Source organism: Mizuhopecten yessoensis, unplaced genomic scaffold, assembly GCF_002113885.1.
Source record: "Mizuhopecten yessoensis strain PY_sf001 unplaced genomic scaffold, ASM211388v2 scaffold10203, whole genome shotgun sequence".
Lineage (NCBI taxonomy): Eukaryota > Metazoa > Mollusca > Bivalvia > Pectinida > Pectinidae > Mizuhopecten > Mizuhopecten yessoensis.
In genome coordinates this window covers 533,583-559,319 of record NW_018408430.1, presented here as the reverse complement: position 1 = coordinate 559,319, position 25,737 = coordinate 533,583, and the positions used below count along the sequence as shown (strand labels likewise).

The window sequence follows — 25,737 nt, the reverse complement described above, 5'->3', positions numbered from 1 at the left end:
TGTAACATGGAAGATTGACAACAGAGTCTTGACAACGTTAAATTTGCCGTCACAATAACGTGTGGGGTGTTCATCGCGTTTCTTTGGTAATTTATCAACAGTCATGTTACGCTGAATATATAAGCTAGCGCATTCAGCACCATCCAACACTTACAAGTGAGGAACAGAACAGCCGACATGGTATGTATCAGCTTCATTTTAAATTGGAATTTAAAGCGTTTCATACAGCTAACTATTCCTCTCTGATAGTATGAGGATATCAGATTATCGTAATATAATATAAAGGTTATATGACTTTGATTTCTTTAATTCTTTTGCCATATGTAGATACATAAAAATGATCAATAACTGCATAAATGATCATTCATAATGACTACTGATAACCGTAGTGGACCTCCTTGCATAACACCAGGTTGAGTGACGGGGGTATCCTAACAAAATGACTGATTCACATCGCAGGCGAATGTTATTTTGAAGATGAATAAAGATAGTGTACTGTGTATCATTTTTTTGTTATTTTGATACTAAATATGTCATATTGGTATACATGAAGTAAGCGTAGAGACACTTTTAGTTAGAAAAACAAGCAAAATTTTCACAAAATTTTCAATATAACCAGCATTATCAACTTGCCTTTATATAATTACAATGGTAGTCTATATTTTAAACTTCTTTAAAAACTACCCATACATGTATTCTGTTTACAGAATAATATCTATGTAATATCAAAACCGGTAAAGTACTTTTTTAGAATACGTATACTGGAATCAGCTTGTCTATACGTATATCTGTCCGTAAAAAAAGTTTGTCCGGACAACTCCTTCTTAATTAATGGACCAATTTCAACGAAAGTATCCCGATATGATAACTGACACCTGAAGTTATGAACCCAGGTATTCATTTTTCATTCTGACCCTTTTTATTAACAAAGGTATGGCCCTTTGTTGAAAAATCCTTGTCCGGACATGTCCTCCAAAATCAAGGGGTCAATTTCAACGAAATTTTTTAGATATGGTAACTACCATTCGATGGTGTGCATCCAGGTATCCTTTTTTTTCAATCTAACTATTTTTTACGGAGTAATGACAATTTGTTGAAAAATACTTGTCCAGACAACTCCTCCAAAACTATGGGACCAATTTCAACGGAAGTTTACAGAAATGGTAACTGCCCCTGGCATTGTGCATCCAAATAGTATGTTTTCATTCTAATATTTAAAAAGGAGTTATGGCCCTTTGATAAAAACATATCTTTGTCTCTGCCTCATAAACTTCTGGGCCGATTTCAATGAAAGTTTACAGATATGGTTATTACCTCCCGATGTTGTGCATCAAGGTAGTATTATTTTCATTTCGACCCTGTTTAAGGAGTTATGACCCTTGTTAAAAATCTTTGTCTTGACAACTCTTCCTTAACTACTAGTACGATTTTAGCAAAACTGGTTCATCTGGGCTAACAAGATTTGGTATGAAAGTATGTTTTGGCATTATAAGGGAGTACAAGAAGTATGTCAGTTGACATATATACTTAAATATTAACTGGTGGCGGACAATGGATTGCTTTACAATGCTTTGTCTTAGTTGGCCTTTAGCTTACAGTTCTGGCTTATATAGGAGCGGGGGTATTAGTTAATGTTTGGCTTGCAGTTCTACTTATTATTTTTTGTTTGCCTATTGCCCATTCATTAAAGAAAATATGAAGGAATATTACACTACTTTATATCGTTAACTCTAAACAATTAAAGCAAAGAAAGATATCCTTGTCTAACTCCCCATACACAAAATATATTTCAGCACATTATATTGTTGTGACCTTGAACGAAGGTCAAGGTCATCAACGTTTATTACAACACTTAAACTTATTCACATGAACAATCTACTTGCCAAATATTAAGACCAACTGAACTTTAGTCATGAAGAAACACAAGTTAAAGGAAATGTGGAAAGAAAGCTATGTTTTCCTTTTTTGGAACCAAAAATGTTATATGACAAATTAACCGGTTGTCAGTTTGAAATTCCTAATATTGAAAGATATTATTGGTTGCCAACTTTTCAGCAAGTAGAGTAAGAAAAATATACTAGTTTTAGAACTATATAAATTGACGTGTCAGAAATTAAAATGTTCTCCTTAGAAATGAAATTTCACACACTTTTCTGCTTTAATCTTCAATAAAAAGGACAAATCTTTCTTGAAATAGTGTAATATTCGGTATAAAAATAATAGTTTGAATATGTTGCACACGATGATAATATCATTGTATAGCATTTGTGTCATTTGAATGCTCTAGGCTGAATTGTATTACCAGACATTTAGCACCCACACTGGTGTAAGTCAATGAGGTCCCAATGATGAAGCACTATTTATGCCAAATTGCAAAAATCTTTGATTCAATATATGAATACATAAAATGCATGAAATCAGAGGAGGAAAAAGGGATATACTAAGAAAGGATAACCTTATTTGATTGACCAAGTTTCTTGGGTATCATTCGTTTTAAGTGATCAGAAATAATGAATCTAACGCCTTGCAAAAACAAGCACTAGAAACATCTTTTAATCAAACATTATATCTGTCCTTTATAACAGGGCATCGAGATAGATTTGATACATTACATTATGTCATAAAACACACTATATCCTCTGGATTTCATATTCACTGTAAATATACAAAAGTGTTTTTTTTTTGCAGTAATGTTTTTTCAACAGTGAATATGAATATAGTCAACTTGTTTCTCAACTATAAAGCATATATTATGTTATATGACATAATGTAATACATCATACTGATTTATGCTTATATGCTTTTATACGGGGTTTTTGAAGGACACTAATGTATTGTCCTTTATCGAGTTTAATGCGCCCAACCTTTTGAAATATATACCGTCATATCTATTATGAGTAGTTTTAATACTACATGTTTAAGACAGTGGCTATTACATAAAAACTAGCTTCTACATTTTGAAGAACTATTAATTTATAACAACATATGCTTGTTACAAAAATAATCAGCATCAGCAATATTTATTTCTGTGTATTGAATTGATTTTCATTAAATGATTGCTTATTATTCTGATATATGCGAAAAACTGAGTCCATCCAACGTAACATTTAAAAAGGAAAGTAAGTGAAATAATTGATCTCTTGCTTTATGAGTAGCCAAAATATACAATAATTGATTTTCAGATGTGATTAATGTTATTCCTAATTCACAATCATGGCAAATAAGTCATGAGTTAGTTTTTTTCATTGAGATTGTGATTCAATATAATTTGATAAAGAACAGATATTTGATTTATCACCTTAATTTGTTTCAGGCCAACATGTACGTGATATGCCTTGTGTTCGTTTTGATTATGGCAGTTGTTCAATGCAGTGAGTTAACATTTTGTTGTTCTAAAACTTTTGTCGCTTTGCACATATTTGTGTTTCCTTTATCATGAATGTAGAAACGTAGACTTGACATAGACTAATTAACTGTACCTTTTATTTCTATTTTGATCTCACTTTTAGAGCCTGTCTTCATATTAAACTGTGCAGCGAAAAGCAAAACAAACAATACATGGAATACAAATTATTTTAAGGCAGTCGGTAATTAACTCATTAAAGCTGTTCATTAAGCTCTAGATCGAGTTAGAAAGGGGGATTAAAGCAAGAAGACAGGTGATAATTACAGATACATATAATTTAATTTGCAATTCCCGGTACTCTTTTTAAACTTTCAACTCATGGATCAAAAGGATTTAAGTATCTGCTTCACTGTTTCAACACTAGTTCAAACCGTTTGAATTTCTATTATTTTGGCCAATTGCATTACCGATGAGTCCTGGAACAACTAAACACCTGCATGATGTAGTGTAATTTTTAAGGAAACTGTATCTAATACCAAATTTTAAAATTGCAGTCACCTATGCGTGTGTGTTACGTTTATCGATGATATTTGATTTGTAGACTAAACTGTCATTTTTTATACTGGAACATATTCTTTTCCACGGGGCATCATAGTTTGTCACGCATAAACATGATAATCAACCAATAACAATTAAAAACATTCAGATAGGGTCACTTTCACTATTCCGTTATAAACCATATGGATAGAATGATGTTTACAATTAAGGCATGGCAAAATATAGCATAATGCAGTCAAAGGTCTCAAAAATGTCTCAGAATATTCAATTTTATTCAAAACTAAGCTTTGACCCCCGTACTAATGGTAATGGTATTAAAGGGGCATCACGGTGAAGTAACTTTAATTTTTGCCCTTTTTTCAAATACTGCATAAACATATCAAGTGAGACTCCTTATGGAAAATAAGGATCGGATTTGGCTGAAAAAGATTCATAAAAATGATTAAATCTAAGAAAATCATCGGTATTTCTACCTGTCTGACCAACGTTTTGTTCAGGGATTTCCCTCTACTAGCGCATGCGCATAGCACACCATTTCTTTGTAAACAAAATGACTGGCCGTGTAAAGTAAGCGAAAGAAAAGGGTTGTACCGTGTCAGCTACGACACGAAAAGTTGACAAATGGTCAAAAGATAGCGCAAAGAGTACGTTACGGAATCATTATTGCAAGTGGGCAGTATTCAAAGGAGAAAATAACTGCCGTCGCAGTTAGTGCGGTGCATGTATTCTTCCGGATAGCCGATTAAGCTGAAATGGAATCGACAGAAATGCTAGCGCTGTTTATGTTATGAATAAATATCTAAAACTATAAAACTCGCTAGGTTCTATGTCTGAGTTTGAACACAGATGAACTTAGTTTAATATGTTAATGGGCAAGTATTAGAGAGAGCTTACTTTGTGTTTCTATAATTATACAGTGGTTAATGCGAAAGGAAGGGACACGTGACTGGTTAGTTTGATTTTTCCATGAGGCCCTCCAAGGGATAACTGTTGTGATGACCCATGGCGTATTTTCTGGATCACCGAGATACGTGTTATCGAAGTCCGTGGATTTACATAATTTATAATATTACCGGGTTCAATAAAATGGTATGATTTAATTATATTGCTGAATTAAACGATTATTTTTGTATTTACATGCAAGATTTAAATAAGTACTAATATGAATACCCGGCCTCCTCTGCCCCGGCAACATATTAAAAAAAAAATCGGAAAGGTTTGTCCCTTGGTGTAGGTAAGGTGTTAAGCCACGTACATGTACCATCTGTACCGGCCACATTCCGGTATTAAATTCAATATATATATTTAAATATATCTACTTTATGTTTATGCCTATTAACATTGTTGACATTTAATTGTAAATGTATGACGGGAGAAGGCTGTGATAAATTGTAAAAACTTGTGCCCCATCCCTTGTTTAATTGTATTGGCAACAAATTTATGTTTAAAGCTAAATTTAAATTCTGAATATTGGCAAGTGTGCAATTAACTTCTAATGATGAATAATTACTGTTCAATAAGTTTGAATACGGACTTAGAAATAATATAACTTGGTTTCACAGTGCGGTAAGAAGTTGCAGTTGCCTGACGGCCCCTCTCTGGGGGCCCCTTTGGAAACCGTTTCATCTCGCTCGCACCATTTGTGTTTACTGCCTAGTCAGGTGACGTTATCGGCGCTATTTTTAACAGGGCTTTCCCGAACAATTCAAGCGGTCAAACTGGACATTTGGCACGGACTATGAATATGGGGATAGCGTGGTAACATAAGTGGAAGTGCATACAATACAAACATTCATTAAAAAAAACGCCTTTTCACGTGATGTCCCTTTAAAGTAACATATATTAAGTTATTGGTGATAATTTATCTTTCTTCATAGACAATTGAATTCAAAACACGAAAACGTGTTTTCTGTCTGCCCCCTCTCCTATCTTTCTATATCATTGATATTATCGACATCACATATTAGGCAAATACATTCATAATAACTTTACGCTTAACCATGTCCATGCTTTGACATGGCAATTGTTATTGGCACTCTTACTATTAAGGACTTCCCACTCTTCGTAATACACATGCTTTTCTTGTCGTATTTTCGTGTCGTTATTTCCGTATTGCGTAATTATAGTAACACCGGGTATACAATTGTACATGTGCATGCCGATGATATGTCAGCTACCGATATCGCGAATTCACTGGGAAATGTGTAATCACACGTACTAATACGGAATATAGCATCCGATACAAAGACATAAATCGACTCGCGGTAAGACACTGACATGAGACCAGACGACCCCAACAAAGTCATACATGAAACACATGGAACGGGACTGATGTGTTTTGTGTACTAACCTCACATGCACGTATCACGTGTTTACATCAGCCCGCTAGCTCGAGGTCGGTACGAGTTTTGCTGTAGCGCGAGTTACGCTCTGTCGTGTAAATTATTTTTACATATGCAGATCACTAACTATTTGAAAATGGTGTTTTGTAAAATATCAAGATCCCTATAAAAATGCATGTGTGGGTGCACTTGAGAACGGCATGCAATATGGATGGCCTCTGTTCAGCTGGTTACATATGTACCTGACATGTAGATATACAATGCGCTAGCGGGATGTGGAATGATGTCCAAACTGTAATCGATTGAGAGTAATTTGGTTCCATAAAAGAACAATTAATTTAAAAAAATGATATAATATTTTTAACTAATTTCTATCATTTCGATTAACATGTTTGTAGAAAGAGATAACTGTCATTGCGTAAATTTTATCCCTTTGCAAAAAGTTCCGATTTTTTTCAAGGAAGACAACTCTCATCGGGCTCAAAGTGATTGTAAAATCTAAAATAAATAAATTGTAAAGCCAATGTGGATATTTATTTTTTATTTTTCACTCTTTTTTTTTGTATGAAATTATGAGTCCTGTTTGCTTTTAGCTTGTAGATAATTACTTGTATCCATACAATTCCAATAAAAAACAATTTGTTTAACATGTTTTATATATTTTGTGACAAATAAAATAATTGCAAGTTTAATAAGCAATGCTTCTATTAATTGTTTTATTTTTGTTAATGTTCCGAACAATGCCATATACCAAAATAATGTAAAATATTAAAATTGACTAAAATTCAACTTTTAGGGTATTTTCCCCCAAAACATCCCCAGTCTATCTGAATGTTTAGGTTGTCATAAAATCACCTTTACATAGTTCCATAACCATTATGTGAAAGTTTCAACGAATTGTACTAGGTTAATTGCGAAAGGGTTGAGCCTTTTCAAGCGATGTGTATATATCTGATTCCACCAACAGATTTTGTCTTTTTTCTACTTCATCTTTCCCAGCAAACCAATTGAGGGAAATATCTTTATAACGATGGCAGATATGGATATGCTATTTCAACATGTTATAGGACATAAGATAAAGTTGTTACACAAAGACTTTAAGATTCATAAAACATTCACTATGGCCACTATAACCTAAATTAGCTTTTGAAAGTAACGCGTTTTTAAAACTGCTATAACACTGTATTTGTCATGCTACACAATTTATGTAATAATGGAACATTTATTTTATTCACGTCAATGCTTATTTTTTCTTAAGAATTGTTGTTAGAGAAAAGGTCAAATTAAATGCTCAAAATGGGGTAACAAATATAAAAACAAATTTAAAGTCGATCGGGAATTCCAACACGATGAAATCTGCAGCAGCTTCCATACAACATTTTGATAATTTGCATTGATCGTTTTAAAAAGCCATCGATATAATAAATCACTTTTTTTCTGCGTTCTATACATGCCAATTTCATCCATACGTTGTACAAATATTTTCCATACTGCCTTCTCGGCCTGACGTTTATTATCAAAGCAATTGAGATATTAAAGCTCTTATCTGCTTTTCAAGGAAACAGCTGTACATATTGAAGTCGTTAAAATTGTGATAATTTTAAAGCAATAGAAAATCCAAGATAGTAACTTTGAGCTCTGATTTGATAATCATGAAACAGCTAGTGATAATATCGTTAACGTCTAAGTAACAAAGTTTACCTCTGTACATTATACACTGTATATAATTCGGCCAGAGAAAACGTTTTCTTATATAAATATTGTTTTGTCCAGAAAAATGAATACAACCGTTTTTCATCTTGTGTCAAAGTTAAAAAATTCCGGGTAATCATAAGGCATAGGCCAATGATATTTGGCGCGTTGCATGCAGGAATAAAGTGCTATCAAGTTTGGTCAAATGAATGACCTTTGCACATATTCAAGATCAAAGCGGTCAAATGCGTTGAACAAATTTAAACAGTTTCTTCTGAATAACCGAAAGGCCTAGGGTGATGATTTGTGTTGTAACTATGGACGAGCGTGACAGTTCAAGTGTGGTGTAGAATGACACCAAGAATAAATTACAATATAAACAAAATTTAATTTACACAATATGCACTATAGTTTTGTTAATTTCTAAGCACACAAAAAGTAAGTATATACAGCAACACTAGAATCACACAAAGCAAGTAAAATATATACCAATACTGCAAAAGTCAATGGACCAGTCACTATATGAAAATAACTGCCTGGATACTTGTGATCACTACAAGGATCGTCAATCGCGGTCTGTAGTCCCTGGTCCCGTCTCTCCTCTTGACGACCTTGACCATAACTCCTGTGTTGATGTGCTCAGCAAACTCCATATGAGGTGTTTCACGAAATGAACAGTACAGACTAAATGACATAAAGTGTCCACAAATAACACAGTCCGTCCGTTTAAAGGGTTCACTACGCGGGTAATTAATGTATAGGGACTGCAGAAACAAATGATTTTCCATAGACGATAGTGTTAACGTTTACCACTGTCCTGGTTAAATGGGGTTATCCATACTGGTTTACCTGCCCTCATTTTGAAGAATATCATCTCAAACAACTGTAAATAAAATATTTAAAAATTCTGCCAATTTGAACCTTTTATTTAATTCGGCACCAAAAATCGACAAAAAATGACAAATTACACACTTTATAAAACTCACCCAGACAAAAGCAGCCTTTTTTTTAATTTTTTTTATGCATATTACATCTATATATATTGCTCAACCCACACATAACATTTTTGAAACTTCTGCCACCTAAATATCCAACCAGCGGGCCCCGAGGCATTCCTCTTCCTATTGAATCTTCTGCCTAAAAGGGAAAAAAACACAATATATTTTTGATTTGGTTCCGTGGTCCCTATACAACACACAACAGCACACACCACTCGGTTCACACGGAGCCAAAATATGTACATTGTAGTCCACACTGGACGAAAATGAGCAATTACATGGGAATTGTTTATAGATAATACTAGCTTAAACAATATATGTTAACAAGCTTATAAATCGCATAGATCTTATAAAACTAAAACAGTATATACGCATCGTGCGCGCGAATGCAAACAATGTGCACCCGATAAACAGGTATTGTCATGTATACAACAACAGGTAAAATGACTAGAAATGTCACAGATGAACAACAACTATGTACATGTCGTTAACTAACAATATTATAACAAATATATCAAAACTCACCACAGTATATACTTTGTTCTTGCTTACAAATTCTCAATAGCGATTGAGCAAAGCTACTTATGGCTACTCATGGCTACCTGTCGATCCTTAATTAAAAGCCGTAGACGGATTACCAAATTTCCGTCTCAATAAAGAAAGAGTTAAATGAAACATTTTATCAGTAAAATTGAGTAAAATATTAGCAAAAATATATAAGTGACCGTGATATTTGTAAAGTAGCATGTTGGAATGAAGTAAAATCCTACACACACTGGTAGGTAAAATCCTACACACACTTGTAGGTAAAATCCAACACACACCGATGAGTTAAATCCTACACACACTTAAGAACTTTCGTATGTAATAAGGGACCCGTTACGTTTTTGCGTCGTGAAACAGTATCTTTATACCACTCGTATGTCAAATCGTTAATGTCCTCATTTCCGGTTAAATATTCTCGTCTTTTTGACGTTCTAAGCAAATCTTTTTTAAAAGTCCTCCAACAGCTCAGTTTTTCGTTTTCGTACATTTTGAATCTGTGTTTTCTCCATATCATAATCGACCACGATTGTATTACTGTACATTTTATCATACATTGTATCTTGACCATATGTAAGATGAGCTTCATACTCAATATGTTATCAAGAATAAATAAAGCCTTTATTATTATTATAAGACGGTTTCCCTCATCCTACGATTTGATTTCTTCAATTTGTTGTTGTAATGCTAATACTTTTCTTTTTGATGCGATTGTTAGCCAGGCTACACATAACCGTGATACGAGTTATGGCTTCCTTGACGATAGGTCAACACTACTCACTAAAATCTCGTTTTCCTATCGCAAAATATTTTATCTTAGTACCCAGTCGCGACACGGAACCAGCCGAAGTGTACCGATTACGTTCACGACTGTTTGCGATTTCACTTCTGGTTTAGTTTTCAGAATGTAATGTCGCTAAATTGAAAGAAATTATAGTTTTGGGATTGAAAATTAACGGTCGCTTGTCGCATAGGACATGTGGTCGCTTCACATAGTGAATTACAATTGGAGGACATTTTTAGTTTAGATCGCATATGACACAAAGTCGCTGAATACAGAGGGCCGTTAAGGCAGGTTTGACTGTATTTGCAGATATGCTAGCACGCAAATATAAAAAAAATGACAAAACACCTGTCAAGCTGAACTGACCGCCAAGATGACTAAAATAGTATTTGTAAATCATCAAAATGCTGAATCCACGCGTAGACGAGCGATGTCGATAGATTGGTGAATTTGATTGATTAAAATAAACATCTGACATAAAGCATAACGTTAGTGTTTACTGTTTATCGTCACAAAATCGCAGTGAAAATGAAAATCCTTCCAAATTATATCAAGGTTAAATTATACAAATGTTAGCACTCACAAAAGAGCAGCCAAATTTAAATGATCAGATTATCTAGGTTAAATTTGCTTATCAAACGCGTATGGTCACCGCGGTAGACACGAACCACTTTCGCTACATTTTATTAGAGAGGCCTTCGTTAATTTTTCCCAAACACGCACACACGCTGATAATTTCTTAAATAAACGGTAGCTGTAAACTTGACAATTGAAAGCAGTATGCAGTGTTTCTGTGTTGACCTATGCAAATGCAACTGTAATATTTAGATACTGATAGTCACAATTTTTCGTATGTTTCAGTTACCCCAACATGTACACCGTCTGCATGTGAAATTAGTAAAACATGCAAATGGACATGCGATAGTAAGTATATTTGAGTTGTACGATTCTAAAGTTAAGTTTCCTATTTTATCTTTTTATGACGGGTATCTAAGGACATGTCATGTTGTTAAACTTTAAAAAAAAACCACTGCTTTGATTTCGCAAATAACACGATTTATTTAACACGTAACCTACTCTTTCCTTGGTTCCTTTTCGTAATTACATTCCTCTAGCTGAGTAATATTATACTCTTTAAATTATTATCTTTCAAACAGAAAACGGGCTTCAAATAGCTGATGGTAAGTATACTCAGTCTATCATATCAGTTATAATATTCATGCCTGTATAATGTAAGGGAGGGCGTAGAAATATCACGTTTGTCAGTTGACTTTCTCTTTAAACTATAAGTTCTGCTCGTCTCGAGAATTTTGCGACAACTGGTATAGAGAAGTACATAAAAACAAGACGGCCTATTGTGCAGCACACTTCGATCTATATCCCAAAGGTCACCATTAGAACTAATTGGTCGTGTTTCTAGTCTTTATCTGCAAATGAACATCTGATCTGCACTCTTATTATTTTTTCCTTATGGGCAAAGCAGTCAAGTTGATCTAACGTGAAAGCAATTTTAACACAGGATGTACGGTATACCCAGCTAAAGGGTATACGAACCGATAGGAATGGTTCGTTAAAAAATATCATTTTTAATTATTTTAAATGTGCAAATTATCTGAGATAATTGCTTTCATAAATGTGTATATGAGTTATATGTTAAGATTACATATTTTGCATAATATTAAATTGCATGTCGTGTGTATTTTTCATAGCCAACAACACCGTATGCACAGTTTCTAAAGCTGTTTGTGGATCTTCAGGCGAATGCAAGAGTGCGTGTGTTGCAGCCCCTGGTAAGAAAGTGTAACACATCATGTATAGCTTTTATTAGATACAAGTATGCTTCACAAGATATATAGTAATCTGCAGAAGTCACGGTGGTTATCATATCGACTTAGATAATGTATCGTTACTATATAAGCTTAATATAGGAGTAGTACACGGAATATGATCATTCACAGTTCGTTGGACGCCTTGTCTCGAGTAACACTCATGTGTGCCATGTATGTCAATTTTGACGGTTGCAAACGAGAAATTGAAATATTCCATCAGCATTGGAAGTGCTGAAAGCATGACGTTACAATGCAATTATTAGTTAGTTATCACGTGGTTATTGTCGTTTAGTTAAAACAAATATTATCTATGGAAAATTGCTGTACCTGTATACGCAGATGAATATGTTTTCTAATTGATATTGTTCTAGCAGTCTCTGGAAATGTATTAATGGTCATTGTGTAATACAGCCTTTCCTTCTTCCAAAAATGTGGGATTTTTCGCGACCTAATCGGTTAGTTAGTTCTGTCGTACATTAGAGTTCGAATGAATACATTATGCTTGCTGATTTTAATACATTATACGATCGTCATCACGGATATCGCTTACATGTAATGTTTCTTTAGGCTTTTATTAGAAGCAGTGGGATCTAAAAAAATCAGCAATAAATTTACCTGTTGTCAAGAAGTATAGGACATCTTTAACAGTTGCTGTATGATTGTTCAAGATACTTTAAGTAAGAAATACATGAATCAATCTGGTGCCGGATGCATAAATAGTGCTTGTTGGATATTATACGTGACAAATGAATTAATAATTGTAGTATTTAAAAATGTATAAAAGGAAAGTATTGCTAGAAATACCAGGTAACTAAAACAACTTTTTTTTAAATATGTCATTTCAGAGAGCCAAATACAATTTAAAAGATACTGCACTATATGACCATTTTATCTATCTGTAACTCATTAGTATTTATGTGGCAAGTTTGTTTGTTTGTTTGTTTGTTTGATTTTGTTTAACGTCCTATTAACAGCTAAGGTTATTTAGGTAGGATCTATACTTAAAGACAACGCCTGTGAAATAATAGCACCGAATCAACACACATCGATGCAAATAAATCGTCGAAGTGAATAAGCATAAAATTAAAAATAAAAAGTGATTTACAAATGTCGTAAAATGAACTGAATAATACAATTATGCTGTTTAATCAGATGAGCAGTATTGTATGGCATCTCCTTATAACCATTTCAAGCTTCAAAACAAACCTACCGATCCATAATGATATTGTTTATGTTCATCAAAACTAAATGATATAGAGTAGTAGACGCTGTTGCAAAACGTTCCTGTCTTCCTTTTCAGTCCTTGTGATATGAACACAGAATAATTCGGTTTTTATGCTTCTCATGACCATTGCAATATGCTGCCTTTTTGTCACAACTGATACGTTTTGCAGCTTGTCGTTTTTCATAATAATTTGGTATCACATTAGTAATGAAAGTACCAAGATAGCTTTAGCGAGTCAAGTTTCTTTGAGCAAATCCAAATAATCTTACTACATGTACATGTACCTGTCATGTGTCTCACTCCTCACAATGCCATTACACCTCTATGGAGGACTATAATGGGTTATTATTCACTTAAAAACTTTTATTATTTCAAAGAAACAAAATCCTCTGTAAAACTGTTACCACACAATGATCGCTGTCAAAAATTATCATTGTTCAATGCCATTGTGTATCAGGATTTTTCAGTACTTTGATTTATATTGATCGAAAAATAAAGCTTACTTTGAGTAATTTGGTCTATATTATCTTTTTTCTTCATGGATGGTTAAGACCATGAGGTTAGAAAAGGATAAGTTATCAAGGACGAAATCAGTCCTAACAGTGAAAAGCCCGTCAATTTGTTATCAATAATTTCTAGTAGTTTTTGCGTTTTTTTATACAAACTTTGGTTATTTTTTCAAAATATGTAGTTTCAAATGATGTTATACAATTTCTGCGATTTTCAATTAATAACATGAATCACATTACGTACTTAACCATTGACATTTGTTGTATATATTTCAGTTGCCGCTACTTGTACACCGGATCCCTGTCCAGGAGGCAAACCATGTAAATGGACATGCGAAAGTAAGTTTAATAAATTGTTTCGACTTATCAATGGGATGTACTTAACATGTCTTGTATTTTGTAAACGGTAATAGTTCAGTTCGGAACGGTATAGCTTTGACTTTGCAGTAATAATAATGTATAGTCTTTTTAATAACCATTTTACCATTGTATCATTTACACATTACTCGCCTTACAGTACACATATTATCTTCTTTCGAAACAGAAAAAATGGTTTCGTCCTCCTTTGTTGTATTTATAAATAATGTAATCATCATCATTTTCATAATAATGGCAATACAATGGATTTTCTATATTAAAGTCATTCGTATCTTTCAAACAGAATCCGACCATACGCCGATAGTTGGTGGTACGTATCACCATTTTTTTTTATCTAAAATACATTAAAATATCATTTTATTAAAAAAAATGGTTTACAGGAGTTATATAAAATAACAATAAAAATAATAAAAAAACAATAAAAAGAATAACAATAAAAAGTCACTGATCAATCAACAGACTATTTTTTCTGTGAAACTAATTGCACATGCATTTGTATGATGATGCAGTGTCTGCAATGCAAAGTATATAAAATACTAATCCTTATATGGTCCTATGTAGAAACACTGATTTTGTTGACGACTTTCACATCTTCTTTTTCTTAATAACTGTTTACAGCCTATATTACCGCATGTACACGTGAGAGTGGACCATGTGGATCAGCAGCAGACAGTGGAACCTGCAAAGCTGCATGTGTACCTCCAACTGGTGAGAAAACCATTTCTCTTCTTATATGGGTTGTATTTATATATATTTAAAAGGTAAGTATGCCACATTACGTAGGTCACACAACGTTTATAGAATTATTTACTTTTGTACAAAGAGTATCTTACATGATTGTCTATGTCATAACAAATTTATTAAACGAGTTCAATAATTTGATATGACACGAGCCTTTAATGTCACATACAATTATTGAACACGTTTACTATGTTCAATATGGCATGGACACTCATATAAGAATCTATTTATCACATAACATTCATAATTTGGGGAAAAGAATGAAACACAAATATGTAGTACCAGCTAATTCTACACAGGTCAACGCAAATGTGCTCCGTTCATAATATTTGCGTTCGGCGCAGTGTTAAATGGACCAGATTAAACACAAATAATGAACAGTTTTATATGCAATGAAAAGAATAACGACAAAATAAACATTTCAAATGCATTGATAGCACAAAAGTTAAAATATATCGTAAAGAATGCAGTTAAATATAAATATGTACCTGTAGTGGCGTAGGAATGTGTTCCAACGGCTTTGGGTAATCGCAGCACCTTGAGGTTTTATTACACGCGTGTGGCCGTAGGACATTGTAAAAAAAATAGTTATGTGAAAATGTTATTTACATTTCTCACCTAATTCACTTGATTTTATAGTCTAAAAGTGAACTATTTAATGTAATATGTAAACTTCGGCGATCAGCCGGCTGAAAAAATGTGCGTTAACATCAGCAGATTATATTATTACATTTAATAACTAGTTTTCCGTATTTTTTATGTAGAATTGTTATGTAATTTGTGATGCAGTATTATTTCGGGGTGACTGTTTAGTTCTGTGCTCTATGCTTTGATATGAAATTGTTCACATTTCTGTCTTCATAAACGGGCGGATTTCCTCGAAAATGTGACCAATTCCTTCGGCAGCACTTTCGATATTATTTCTGTGTTTATATATAATTTTAAAGTAATTTAACCGCACAAACGGTTCCACTTTGCAATAATGTTATGTGCATAGTAACATTATGTTCTATTAATTGTTATTTTATCTGCCTCACTTGGGACAACAATTATAATATTCCCATTTTTAGATTTAAAGTTTAAACGTGATTTGACTTCTCAGACTCTTCCTGTTAGAAACTGTTCTAAACCTAATCTAGTCTGTTATATAATGACTGCGCGTTCCACATCTTTGTTCGTTGCATGCACTGACTTTGTGGGTTTCTGCTATTGACGAAAAATCTATACCGATGAGTAATTTCCCAAAATTCTTCGGTTTGCGTTAACTTGTGAAGAATTTAGTATTTTTTCATTTTGTTTTCATCTTGTCTGAACCATCTTAAATGTTCATCTTTAATTGTATTTTTCCTTTGACCAAGAGGCAGCTGCGAGTACGTGTTATTACTTATGTCAAGATATGTGTCTGATTTTCCTTTGATGATCGGATTTATATACGAAGTATGGATTTGCCTCCTGGCCGGAATGTATAATTGGGGACATCAAGTGGTAAAACAATACCTCGCAGATAAATGCAAGATAATCCTTAATGATTCTTTTATGTTTTGGAAGAAATCAAAGGATGACTTACAAAATTTCCTCTCTATAAAAACAAACTTCATACGAACATTTACCAATTAACTGACACATCGTCAAAAGCAACGATGGCTTTTTGGATTCTTCTATTTTTACTCATTCTTCATAAAAGCTTGTCATGTACATTGAAACGTCAAAGAAATATAAATTTCAAATATTCTAAAGCTATATCTACATACACACACATGTTTCTAATACAGTATACCTAATTACAAGTCACCTGCAGGAAAAACAGGTAAAAGCGATTTGTATTTTGGACAAAAGTATTTTACCACATACTGTGTTTTTCATCACATAAGCGACCTACTATCATGAAAAATATTTAAAGAAATATACAAAGAATAACTTTCCTCACATTCTAATAACGTACTATTTTTCATAAGGCACAAAAAGGATCAATTAGGCGCAGTTTATCTCAATTGCTGCTGATGTTGGAAATTTCTTTCTTTATCTGTGAAAAAAGCGTTGTCAAAAACGAATTTACCATCCATACTATATGAATATTGTACACATTGACGGATGACATCTTATCGTATTCTAAGACTAAATTGTGTTAAAAAGGGATAACAAGATATATCTACTTGGCTGTCAGTCTATCTTGTACATTTTTATTTAAATGTGTTTGTAGAGAATATCGAAGTGTTTACATAACCGAAAATCAGGCTCAAACGAGGATGAATTTAAAACCAAAATACCCTAACAGAATGTTCTTGATGTTTTTATTAAAATTAAGTGTCTAGTACTTCGTTGATTTATATAGTTCGTATCATCGTATCAAAGGTTTTTTTGAGATCTTAAAGTGATTATATAACCCTAGATAAAATGTCGCACTCCTGGAGTCGGTTTTTTTTTTACCCCATTAACACGATGCTAATCTAAACAACAATATTGAGTAAAATATTATATGCAGTTATTTCTGAACAAACTCAAACATAAAATATTTTCTCAGTGGGGTGAAAAACAAATCATCCAATTTAATAATTCGTGTCTACAGGTCAAGCAGAGGTAACCACACCTGCAGGGAAACCAGGTATTTTTTTATTTATTTTTTGAACAAAAGTGTTGTTCCAATTAATTTCTAATGTTCATCACATAGACGACCAACTATCAAAAATATTCAAAGAAATATACCAGTATCTTACAATTTCCTCATATTCTGATAAAGTACGTGTACTGGGTTTTTTAAGCGTAGAAAAAGATCAATTAGGCGCGGTTTATCTCCATTGCTGCTGATGTCAGAAAAGGGAGCCTTGTCAAAAACAAATTTACCATCCTGAAAACTGTATGCATACTCTTTACAATGGCGAATGAAATCTTATTGTATTATCAGACTATTTGGTGTTAAAAAAGTGACAATAATATATATCTACTAGACTGTCAGTTTAACTTGTTAATTTGCATTTAAGTATGTTTTTATTGAAAACCGAAATTTTAAGCTTAATCAAGCGGTAAGTTTAAAACAAAATGCCAGAACAGAATATTATTGATTTTTACTACTTCAACGATATATAGGTCGTATCGCCGTATCAAAGTTGTATTTGAGATCTTAAAGATATTTGACCACTCCAGACAAAAAGTTGCACTCCTTGAGGTGGATTTTACCCCATTTACACGACGTTCAACTGAACACCTATATTAAGTAAAAAATCACAAACAATACGTGTCCACAGGTCAGGCGAAGGTATCCACACCTTCTGGAAAAACTGGTCAAACAATTACTTTTTGACAAAAGTTTTATTACATAAATTTATTTGTGCATCACAAAAACGAACTTATATCATTAAAAATAATAGAAAACCCCCCGAATCATTTTCCTACAATTTGCACACATTCTGATACCTTTTTTTTCCTCTTTTAGACAAAAGTGGATCCATAAGGCTTGGAGTTTCTCCCCTGATGCTGATTTGTGTAATCTTCACCAAACTATTTCTGTATCCGTGATGGGAGCCTTGTCCAATACATGATTGCCATCCTGAAACCTGCATCACCTGTGGAGCACAATGACGGATGACATCTTTTATTCAAGGACGTTTAAATGTTTTGAAAAACACATGATCAGTGCAAATTATTTCAATCAAATAGATCGGATATCGAATGAACTAGCCTTAATATTAACCTTGGTTATAAAAAGAACTTGATATTAATTACGATTAACCTAAACGGTTACCCAAGAAATTCGCATGCATTGAAACACGTCGATGTATGTGTTGAGCTGCAATTTTAAATGTAATACATACGTGTATTCTTTATTTAAGATGTATTTGTGATATATTTATAAAAATATCATTCCTGTGGTATTGCTGGATGTTTGACTTCATTTTATATTGATTACCAATAAATATTGTAAAGTAAAACACGTTTCAGTGTCTACTTATTATTTTAGGAATTACACTGTACATCCCCTCATATAACTATACAGTTTGGGTTATTTGACCTTACATTACATCTAAAACGTTTGGTAAATTTTACACAAGAAACGAATATATTGTTCAAGATGCGTCAAGGTTTTTGCTGTTCAAACATATTATAATGAAAACAACCAACACTAATTTGATTATTGTCTGAGATACCACATTCATTAGCACAAGTACCACATGGTGTAGGAACCGCTCAGTGTTAGTACTCCTGATTTAGTTTTTGATGTTATCAATGTATACCCTTTCTAAACAAAGAATTAGTTGTGTGTATATATATATACTTGTATCTGCGGTTCAAGGATGCAGACTTCTATTTTTGATGGATGCTATTTTTCTTCCAAAACTACACTAGACTAAACTAGTCACAGAGTAATACGTTCCATCTTTCCGTTGGATAAGTTCACAGCGATAAAAGCTGTAAAATATCCCCTGTATCTTATCCAATAATATCAGACTGCAGGTAGCTACACTTCATAAGTTTGCATAGTGTCGTAATATATAAACATAAGCATAGTGTACCCTAATGATTATAAACTGTTATAAATAGGGGATCTATTCTATTCGCGATGGCGAGTAACAATTAAACATCGTGACACTTTTTTAAATAGTCTATGCTATTGAAATGAATATCAGATTCCATTTATCATATAACATGCTTAAAAAACCCATTAAGATATCGACTTTTTGGTGCAAAGCCTTTCTATTGTGTCATGTCACACTTCAGGTCTAACTGTTGTGCTACCATGAAGTTGTGAGGTCGTAACTAAACACAGTAGGCAACATTTCACTAGGTTATTAGACGTTTGGTTAAAACAGATTTATACACATTTATAGCTGGTGTTATGAAACTGATAAAATAGTAGTTACGTAATAAACTATTGTAATGGTATCAACGACTGTTGATATTTGGTATCCTAGTTATTACGAAATGAAGTTATTGAGATGAGTTCTTAATTCAATATTTGTAATGTGTCCAACGTGTGTATCCAAATTATTTAATGGTGGTGAGAGTATTTATTTAATTTGCTCCTGCATTTTGAGCATTTCTGGGAGATTAAAGCTGCATGCTATATACGTCTTAGTTAATGCAAAGTTATTTCATTTTTGTTCAAGAACTTCTGTACAAAACTTTCATTTGTTCTTATTTTGTCCGCGTGCCATTATTTCCCGATTACGAATCGAACCAAAAGAAAGTCAACATCACTAAAACTGTAGAATGTTTTAAAAAATAATGATCGGCTTCTTGTGATATAATAGGCATTACGAAAGCACATTTATTTAAACACGATAGAATAAAAAATATATATTCATACTGTCAACCATGCATCTAAAAAAAATATAATCAAGAAAAGCGTATTGAAATATCTCATATAAATTAATTCATTAAACATCTTATCTATACTGATTTACTGTATAGGGTTTAACGTCCTATCAACAGCTAATGCCATTTTAGGACATGCTTCCATGTGTGTTGTGTTTGCGTGCATGCGTGTATCTTTGCCGGAGACAGAGTATGTTTGTGTACTTTACATCTCGTGGAATTGATTTCGACTGTATAGTGATATCCCACTGAAATACCATAACCAACACCCAGCACAGTATTCCGTCAATTTATATTATCTTGACAACGAGTAAACCAGTTGTTGCGGTAACACTAAATGCTGCACATTAAGCAGGGATAGCGACTAACATTTGTAAGGACTTTGGTATGTCTCGACATGGGAAAAGAACCCCTTTGCCTTGCTAACCCTGGCGAATGTTCAGCATTATTTCATATCTTTATATATGTACATTTATTGGCATAGAGGTAATAACGACAGTAAAGACAAAGGAATTTGTCACATTGTAAGGTCAATCCTTCCCTTTATCAAGGTGGAAACATGAACACTTACATATCACAACATATAATAAAGATAAATAGTCACTATGAAAATAAACGACAAATTATAATACAGAAACAGAAACAAATTATCACTTATGAATCACTTTCTACAATGCTTATTTTTCTGTAATAACCGAAATATTTCTATTTTCCTTTTTGTTTTAAATGAAATATACCATAGTTCCATATTAATTGATACAAAAAAAGTTACATTTCAATTGTGTTCCGCATTGATTTTGAATTTGTGAATAAAAATATGATAAAATTAGCATAATGTTACATTTTTATTGTACTTTTTTATGAAATCTAATACATTTTATTTCAAATTTAGCATTATGAACAATGACGGTTCTATCTACGGTTCGATGTAAGGTGTTTTACTATGACGACGATACCTTCCCCTCGGAAAGTAAATAAATACGATTTAACAGGATCCTTATTTCTCAGATGCTGTAATCCGATCATTTCTTACAGAAAGTTTATATAAACAGTGTGACTAGTCATACTAGACCGCAGGCATAGTCAGATTAGCTAGTGTACACCAGTGTTTATTTAAAACGTTTCTAACGGAATGTTTTCTGTTTTTTAATTAAATTGCAATAAGTAACTTATAAAATGATTATTTAAGTTCGGGTATAATTCATTGGTGCATGATATGTTGTACATCAATGAATAATCATATTGTCGTACTAGTAGTCCAATCGTCACTTGTAATACGTTGGTATCTCAGACACTTACACCTTACAAACTTTAATTCAAACCATTAATCAAATGAAATCATACTTTTTGCTTCTAAGGTATTGGAATGAAAATGTGCTAGTATTTAAACAGAGCATATTAAGCTTCATGTTACATATATGATAGTGTACATGTGAGCGTATATCAAGTTGACACTACACTAATGGAATTCTACTTGGCTGCAGAAGTACTTAGTTATATGTAGAGAAACAAGCCTAATGTGCAGGCAAATATTATGAATATGGGCGAATTTTAAACTGACACTAATTCGGACAAACCAATCAACATTATATTTACCAATAAGTATTGTCTGTATCAATAAATACAGCTGTAGTCACTCCAACGCATCACGCACAATTGAAGTGTAACCATGCAGTAGTATATTATCATATCGAAATATTAACATTTGCGCTGCAATCCCACTATGTTAATCACGTAAATAACGTTTCGGGTCATATTACTATGAACCGAAAGTGGGTAGTAATATGAACGCGACCTAAAAGTTAACAAACAATGCGGAAGTCACGTTTGACTCTCGTTTAGGATTTCTGGACGAGAGATTGTATTTTGAATACACGAATCCATGGTAACAATAATCAAAATTTAATCAAAATAGCATATCTGTATGAAATTTTGACGAAATAAAACTCACGATTTTCTTTTCACCGATATAAAGAAAATTAAATTGAATTCTGTCGTCTGCATTGAAATCGGAAATAGTGGACAATCACATTTATGGCGATTTCTTGGTAAAACTGCCACATTTGGATCAAGTAAGACGAGCTAAGTGACGATTTGTTTCTGTCGACTATAGACATGTCAAAATTTGACAGTTTATGTGATGTTTCAACTCTACCGACAGTAAAGGAGTATCACAAATGCAGGAAGAGCTCACATGATCAGCATAGGATCATCTACCAACACCGGATATACCATACATGCCACCAAAGGAACGGTATAAACTGTAAACAGCGATGAAATACAGTATTTGTTTGAAAGGGGGCAAGAGGCAGGGGACAAACACAGCCTGGGACATGAGGCTATTCCAAGATAGGCCAACAGTTACCTTAATATGTCGGTACGACTAGGCCTACGAGTCTATTAAGTAATGTCATTTCTGAAGAAATTTAAAGTGTTAGTAGATATACAATTTTAAAAGTTGAGTTAAATTCTTAGTCATGGTCGTTGTAAACATAGAGATCTGCAACGTTAAAAGAATAATATTTACATTTGCATGGCATTGTCATTATATAGCCTCTTTGAAAGCTGTGTCGTTGATGGGACTTTAATTACTATGCCGCACGAGACACAATTCTTAGCGTAATAATTAAAACACTGACCGGAACTACACTATCCAATGTAAATAAACATGATGGCTGCTGAAGTATCGATGGGCATTGTGAGACTTGACAATGTCATTGTAAATGTATGTACAAAAAAAGAAAAAGGAAATAAAATACTTTTATTACAACAAAAACAGGACCAATGTCTGTCTGCAATATCGTACAAAATGCACATCGGTTGATGTCACCAATGCCGGCAATGGAAACAATTTTGACACTCGTGCAATTTATTAGAAACATCGTCTGTTACACTGCCCTGATTAACAGGGGTTCGTTACAAATGTAGAAATACACATAATATATAGACTTACTGACACATAAGTTACAGACCTAATGATATGAGTCATAGCACACATAAACATTTCAGACATTTGTAACAAACCCCGGCCTCTGCTCCGTCGCAAGATCACTCATTTTCAAACGCTATCAGTTTCACGGTGTTCACTGTATTTATCCATGCGCGAAATTTGTTCCGGGGTAAATTCGAAACAATTTCAAATCACTCTATAGACATATCAAACGCAATTGTACTGATACTGAATTGTGGAATAAAATTGTGTTTGGTAAAATGTCAAAGTACTTCTTTGTTTGCCAATCAGCACGCGACAATACGCTGTTCAACCTATTGAGCGAAATTGTGTGGACTGTCGATAAGGCGAGCATTTTTAATTTTAATGATAAATTATCAGTTAAAAAAGAACATAAGAGGCAAAGAAAACGTAAATATAAGTATTGAAGTGTTTTTGTATGATATTTATGATCTATTTGAATGAAACAGCTTTGCAAACAAACAAATCATAATGAACTAGCGCGCATTATGTTGTTTGCTTGCAAAGCTGTGTCATTCAAATAGATCACAAATACCATACAAAAACAGTTCAATGCTTAAACATCTTCCACAAACTTAATTCCGGCCCAGTGTACAGCTGCTGTAGGTTTGATGACTGTATCATTGCATAAACATCAAAACAAATCAAGTGTCGCATTTTTTGTAAGCAAGCAAATAACTGTTTCGATCATTACACAAACTTTTCCATACTCTACTGTAGGTCCTGATATTTTCTTCTCAGACTGGAACATCGAGATCAATGGTTAACATATGGACATGGCAGATGCAGATATCCAAACACTAGCTACAGTCTCGAAATTGTTCTACTGTGGGGCGAGACCCAAAAAAGCAAGCGATGGAGATGAAACCCTATACCACAAAATGCTATAATCAGTATCCGCGGGGCGTTTAATAGGCATCTTGCGGATTAACAAAGAAACACAAATATAGTCAGGGACAAAGATTTTAATACAGCCAACGGAGTGTTGGAAGGTCCACTGAAAGAAGGAACAAGAACTGGCCAATCGGAACTTACAAAACAGAAACTAATTATTGAACTTGAAGATCGGAAAAAAATATCCACTTACTTCGATTTATCGAGTACAAATCCAATAATCCCCCGACAGTCAGTTTGGCATAATTTATCCGTGTACTGCGTGTCCATGGGCCTAGAACTTCACCACCAACTGCATTTGAATTCGTTCATATTTCACAATGATGAGAGCGGTGACTATGTCACGTTGAAACACGAGACCCAACAAAAAAAATCACCAGGGAGGCATGTTGTCAGTCGAGTCGTCCATAGATAAACGCATGTATGCCGCAGTCGAAATGTCGTCCGGTCAAAATATGAAAGATTTTGATTGAGAAAACCAACCCCGGGGCCACACATTTATTCAACCAATAAACTCAAAAATCGACGCTCCTTCAGTTAAGTACATCCGTTTGGTACACGACAAAAGCACTAGGCAAACGATCATTTGAGAAAATGCTGTCTACTCTCTGTAAAGCTGGTGTCGAGCGAAAACACACATCACACTGATTACGTGGGACAGCTATTAAGTAATTTTACCATGAAGGTTTCCAAGCCAGACACATAATGTTGATGTCCGACCACAGAAACGAGTCATCCCTTCGACAATATAACCGGCCAGTGTCGTCGACAGAGAAGGAAGCACGCAGTTACTCGTTGTCCGCCATTTGTAGACCCTCAGCCTCGTGTCATGTAGATCAACCTCCCCTCGCTTCGTCTGAAATGTCGCATATAGTATCACACGGCTCGAATACAACGAATAAAGATAGGTCTGTTGTTACTGCATTCACAATATCATCCACTTCGGGGTTCTTTGCCACGTCAACATTCAACAATTGGGAATTCAGTTTCAACAAATAACTGGATGGCGACATGTTTTCTCACCGTGACCTATTTACTGATTAGTAAATTTCACAAACATGCCTCCGCGGTGTGACGTAATTAACGTGCGATGTTATTGAGCAGTGTCAAATGAAATTGTACGAATTGATATAAAACTTCTTTTATTTTTGTTGTTTCCACGGATATATTGGGCAATTTCCATCACAAGAAGATGCCCTCTTCAATTAAAAATATTTTATATCGTATTTCTTTTTAAGGACAGAAACGCATGAAACTGTAAATAAAAGTATTAAACTTAATGTTTATATACCAAGTTACATTTAAGACTTAATTTGTGTCTGTATATTATACAAACTATACAGTTTTCTGAATGTTTCTTATTCGATAAAGAACAATAAATATAGCAAAGGTGTGGGTTTTTTTTGTTATAACGTGATGATCTATAATGGATGACCAATGTTTTGGTCTACGAACGTCATTTGTTAGGATTCAAAAATGGACCAATTATAGTAAAATACGTTGCTTATAGGACATCTCGAAGTCATGATATTTCTATCCCTAGGCTGACATCAAATCACACGATTTTTGTTCAAATATGACAATAAAAAATGATTGACGTTAAAGAGTCTGACAGCT

General features: G+C 33.6%; 1 protein-coding gene across 2 annotated transcripts; it reads left to right on the top strand.

Annotated features, from left to right (window-relative positions):
- The first annotated feature begins 71 nt into the window (after positions 1–71).
- On the top strand, positions 72–18,869 carry LOC110459749 (keratin-associated protein 10-11-like). 2 transcript variants are annotated; one of them, XM_021512162.1, is made up of 10 exons: positions 72–180; positions 3,314–3,371; positions 11,125–11,187; positions 11,421–11,444; positions 11,973–12,053; positions 14,103–14,165; positions 14,488–14,514; positions 14,823–14,912; positions 17,512–17,547; positions 18,376–18,869. In XM_021512162.1, the coding sequence occupies exons 1-10, from the start codon at positions 178–180 to the stop codon at positions 18,456–18,458; spliced, it is 528 nt and encodes a 175-aa protein (XP_021367837.1). In that variant the 5' UTR covers positions 72–177; the 3' UTR covers positions 18,459–18,869. The 2 variants fall into 2 exon arrangements, with proteins under 2 accessions (XP_021367837.1, XP_021367838.1); XM_021512163.1 differs by lacking the exon at positions 17,512–17,547.
- Positions 18,870–25,737: the final 6,868 nt, after the last annotated feature.

Coding starts and splice junctions, on each gene's coding strand:
- LOC110459749 (XM_021512162.1), top strand. Junction 11,188..11,420: donor ATGCAAATGGACATGCGATA/GTAAGTATATTT, acceptor TCTTTCAAACAG/AAAACGGGCTTCAAATAGCT. Junction 12,054..14,102: donor TGCGTGTGTTGCAGCCCCTG/GTAAGAAAGTGT, acceptor TATATATTTCAG/TTGCCGCTACTTGTACACCG.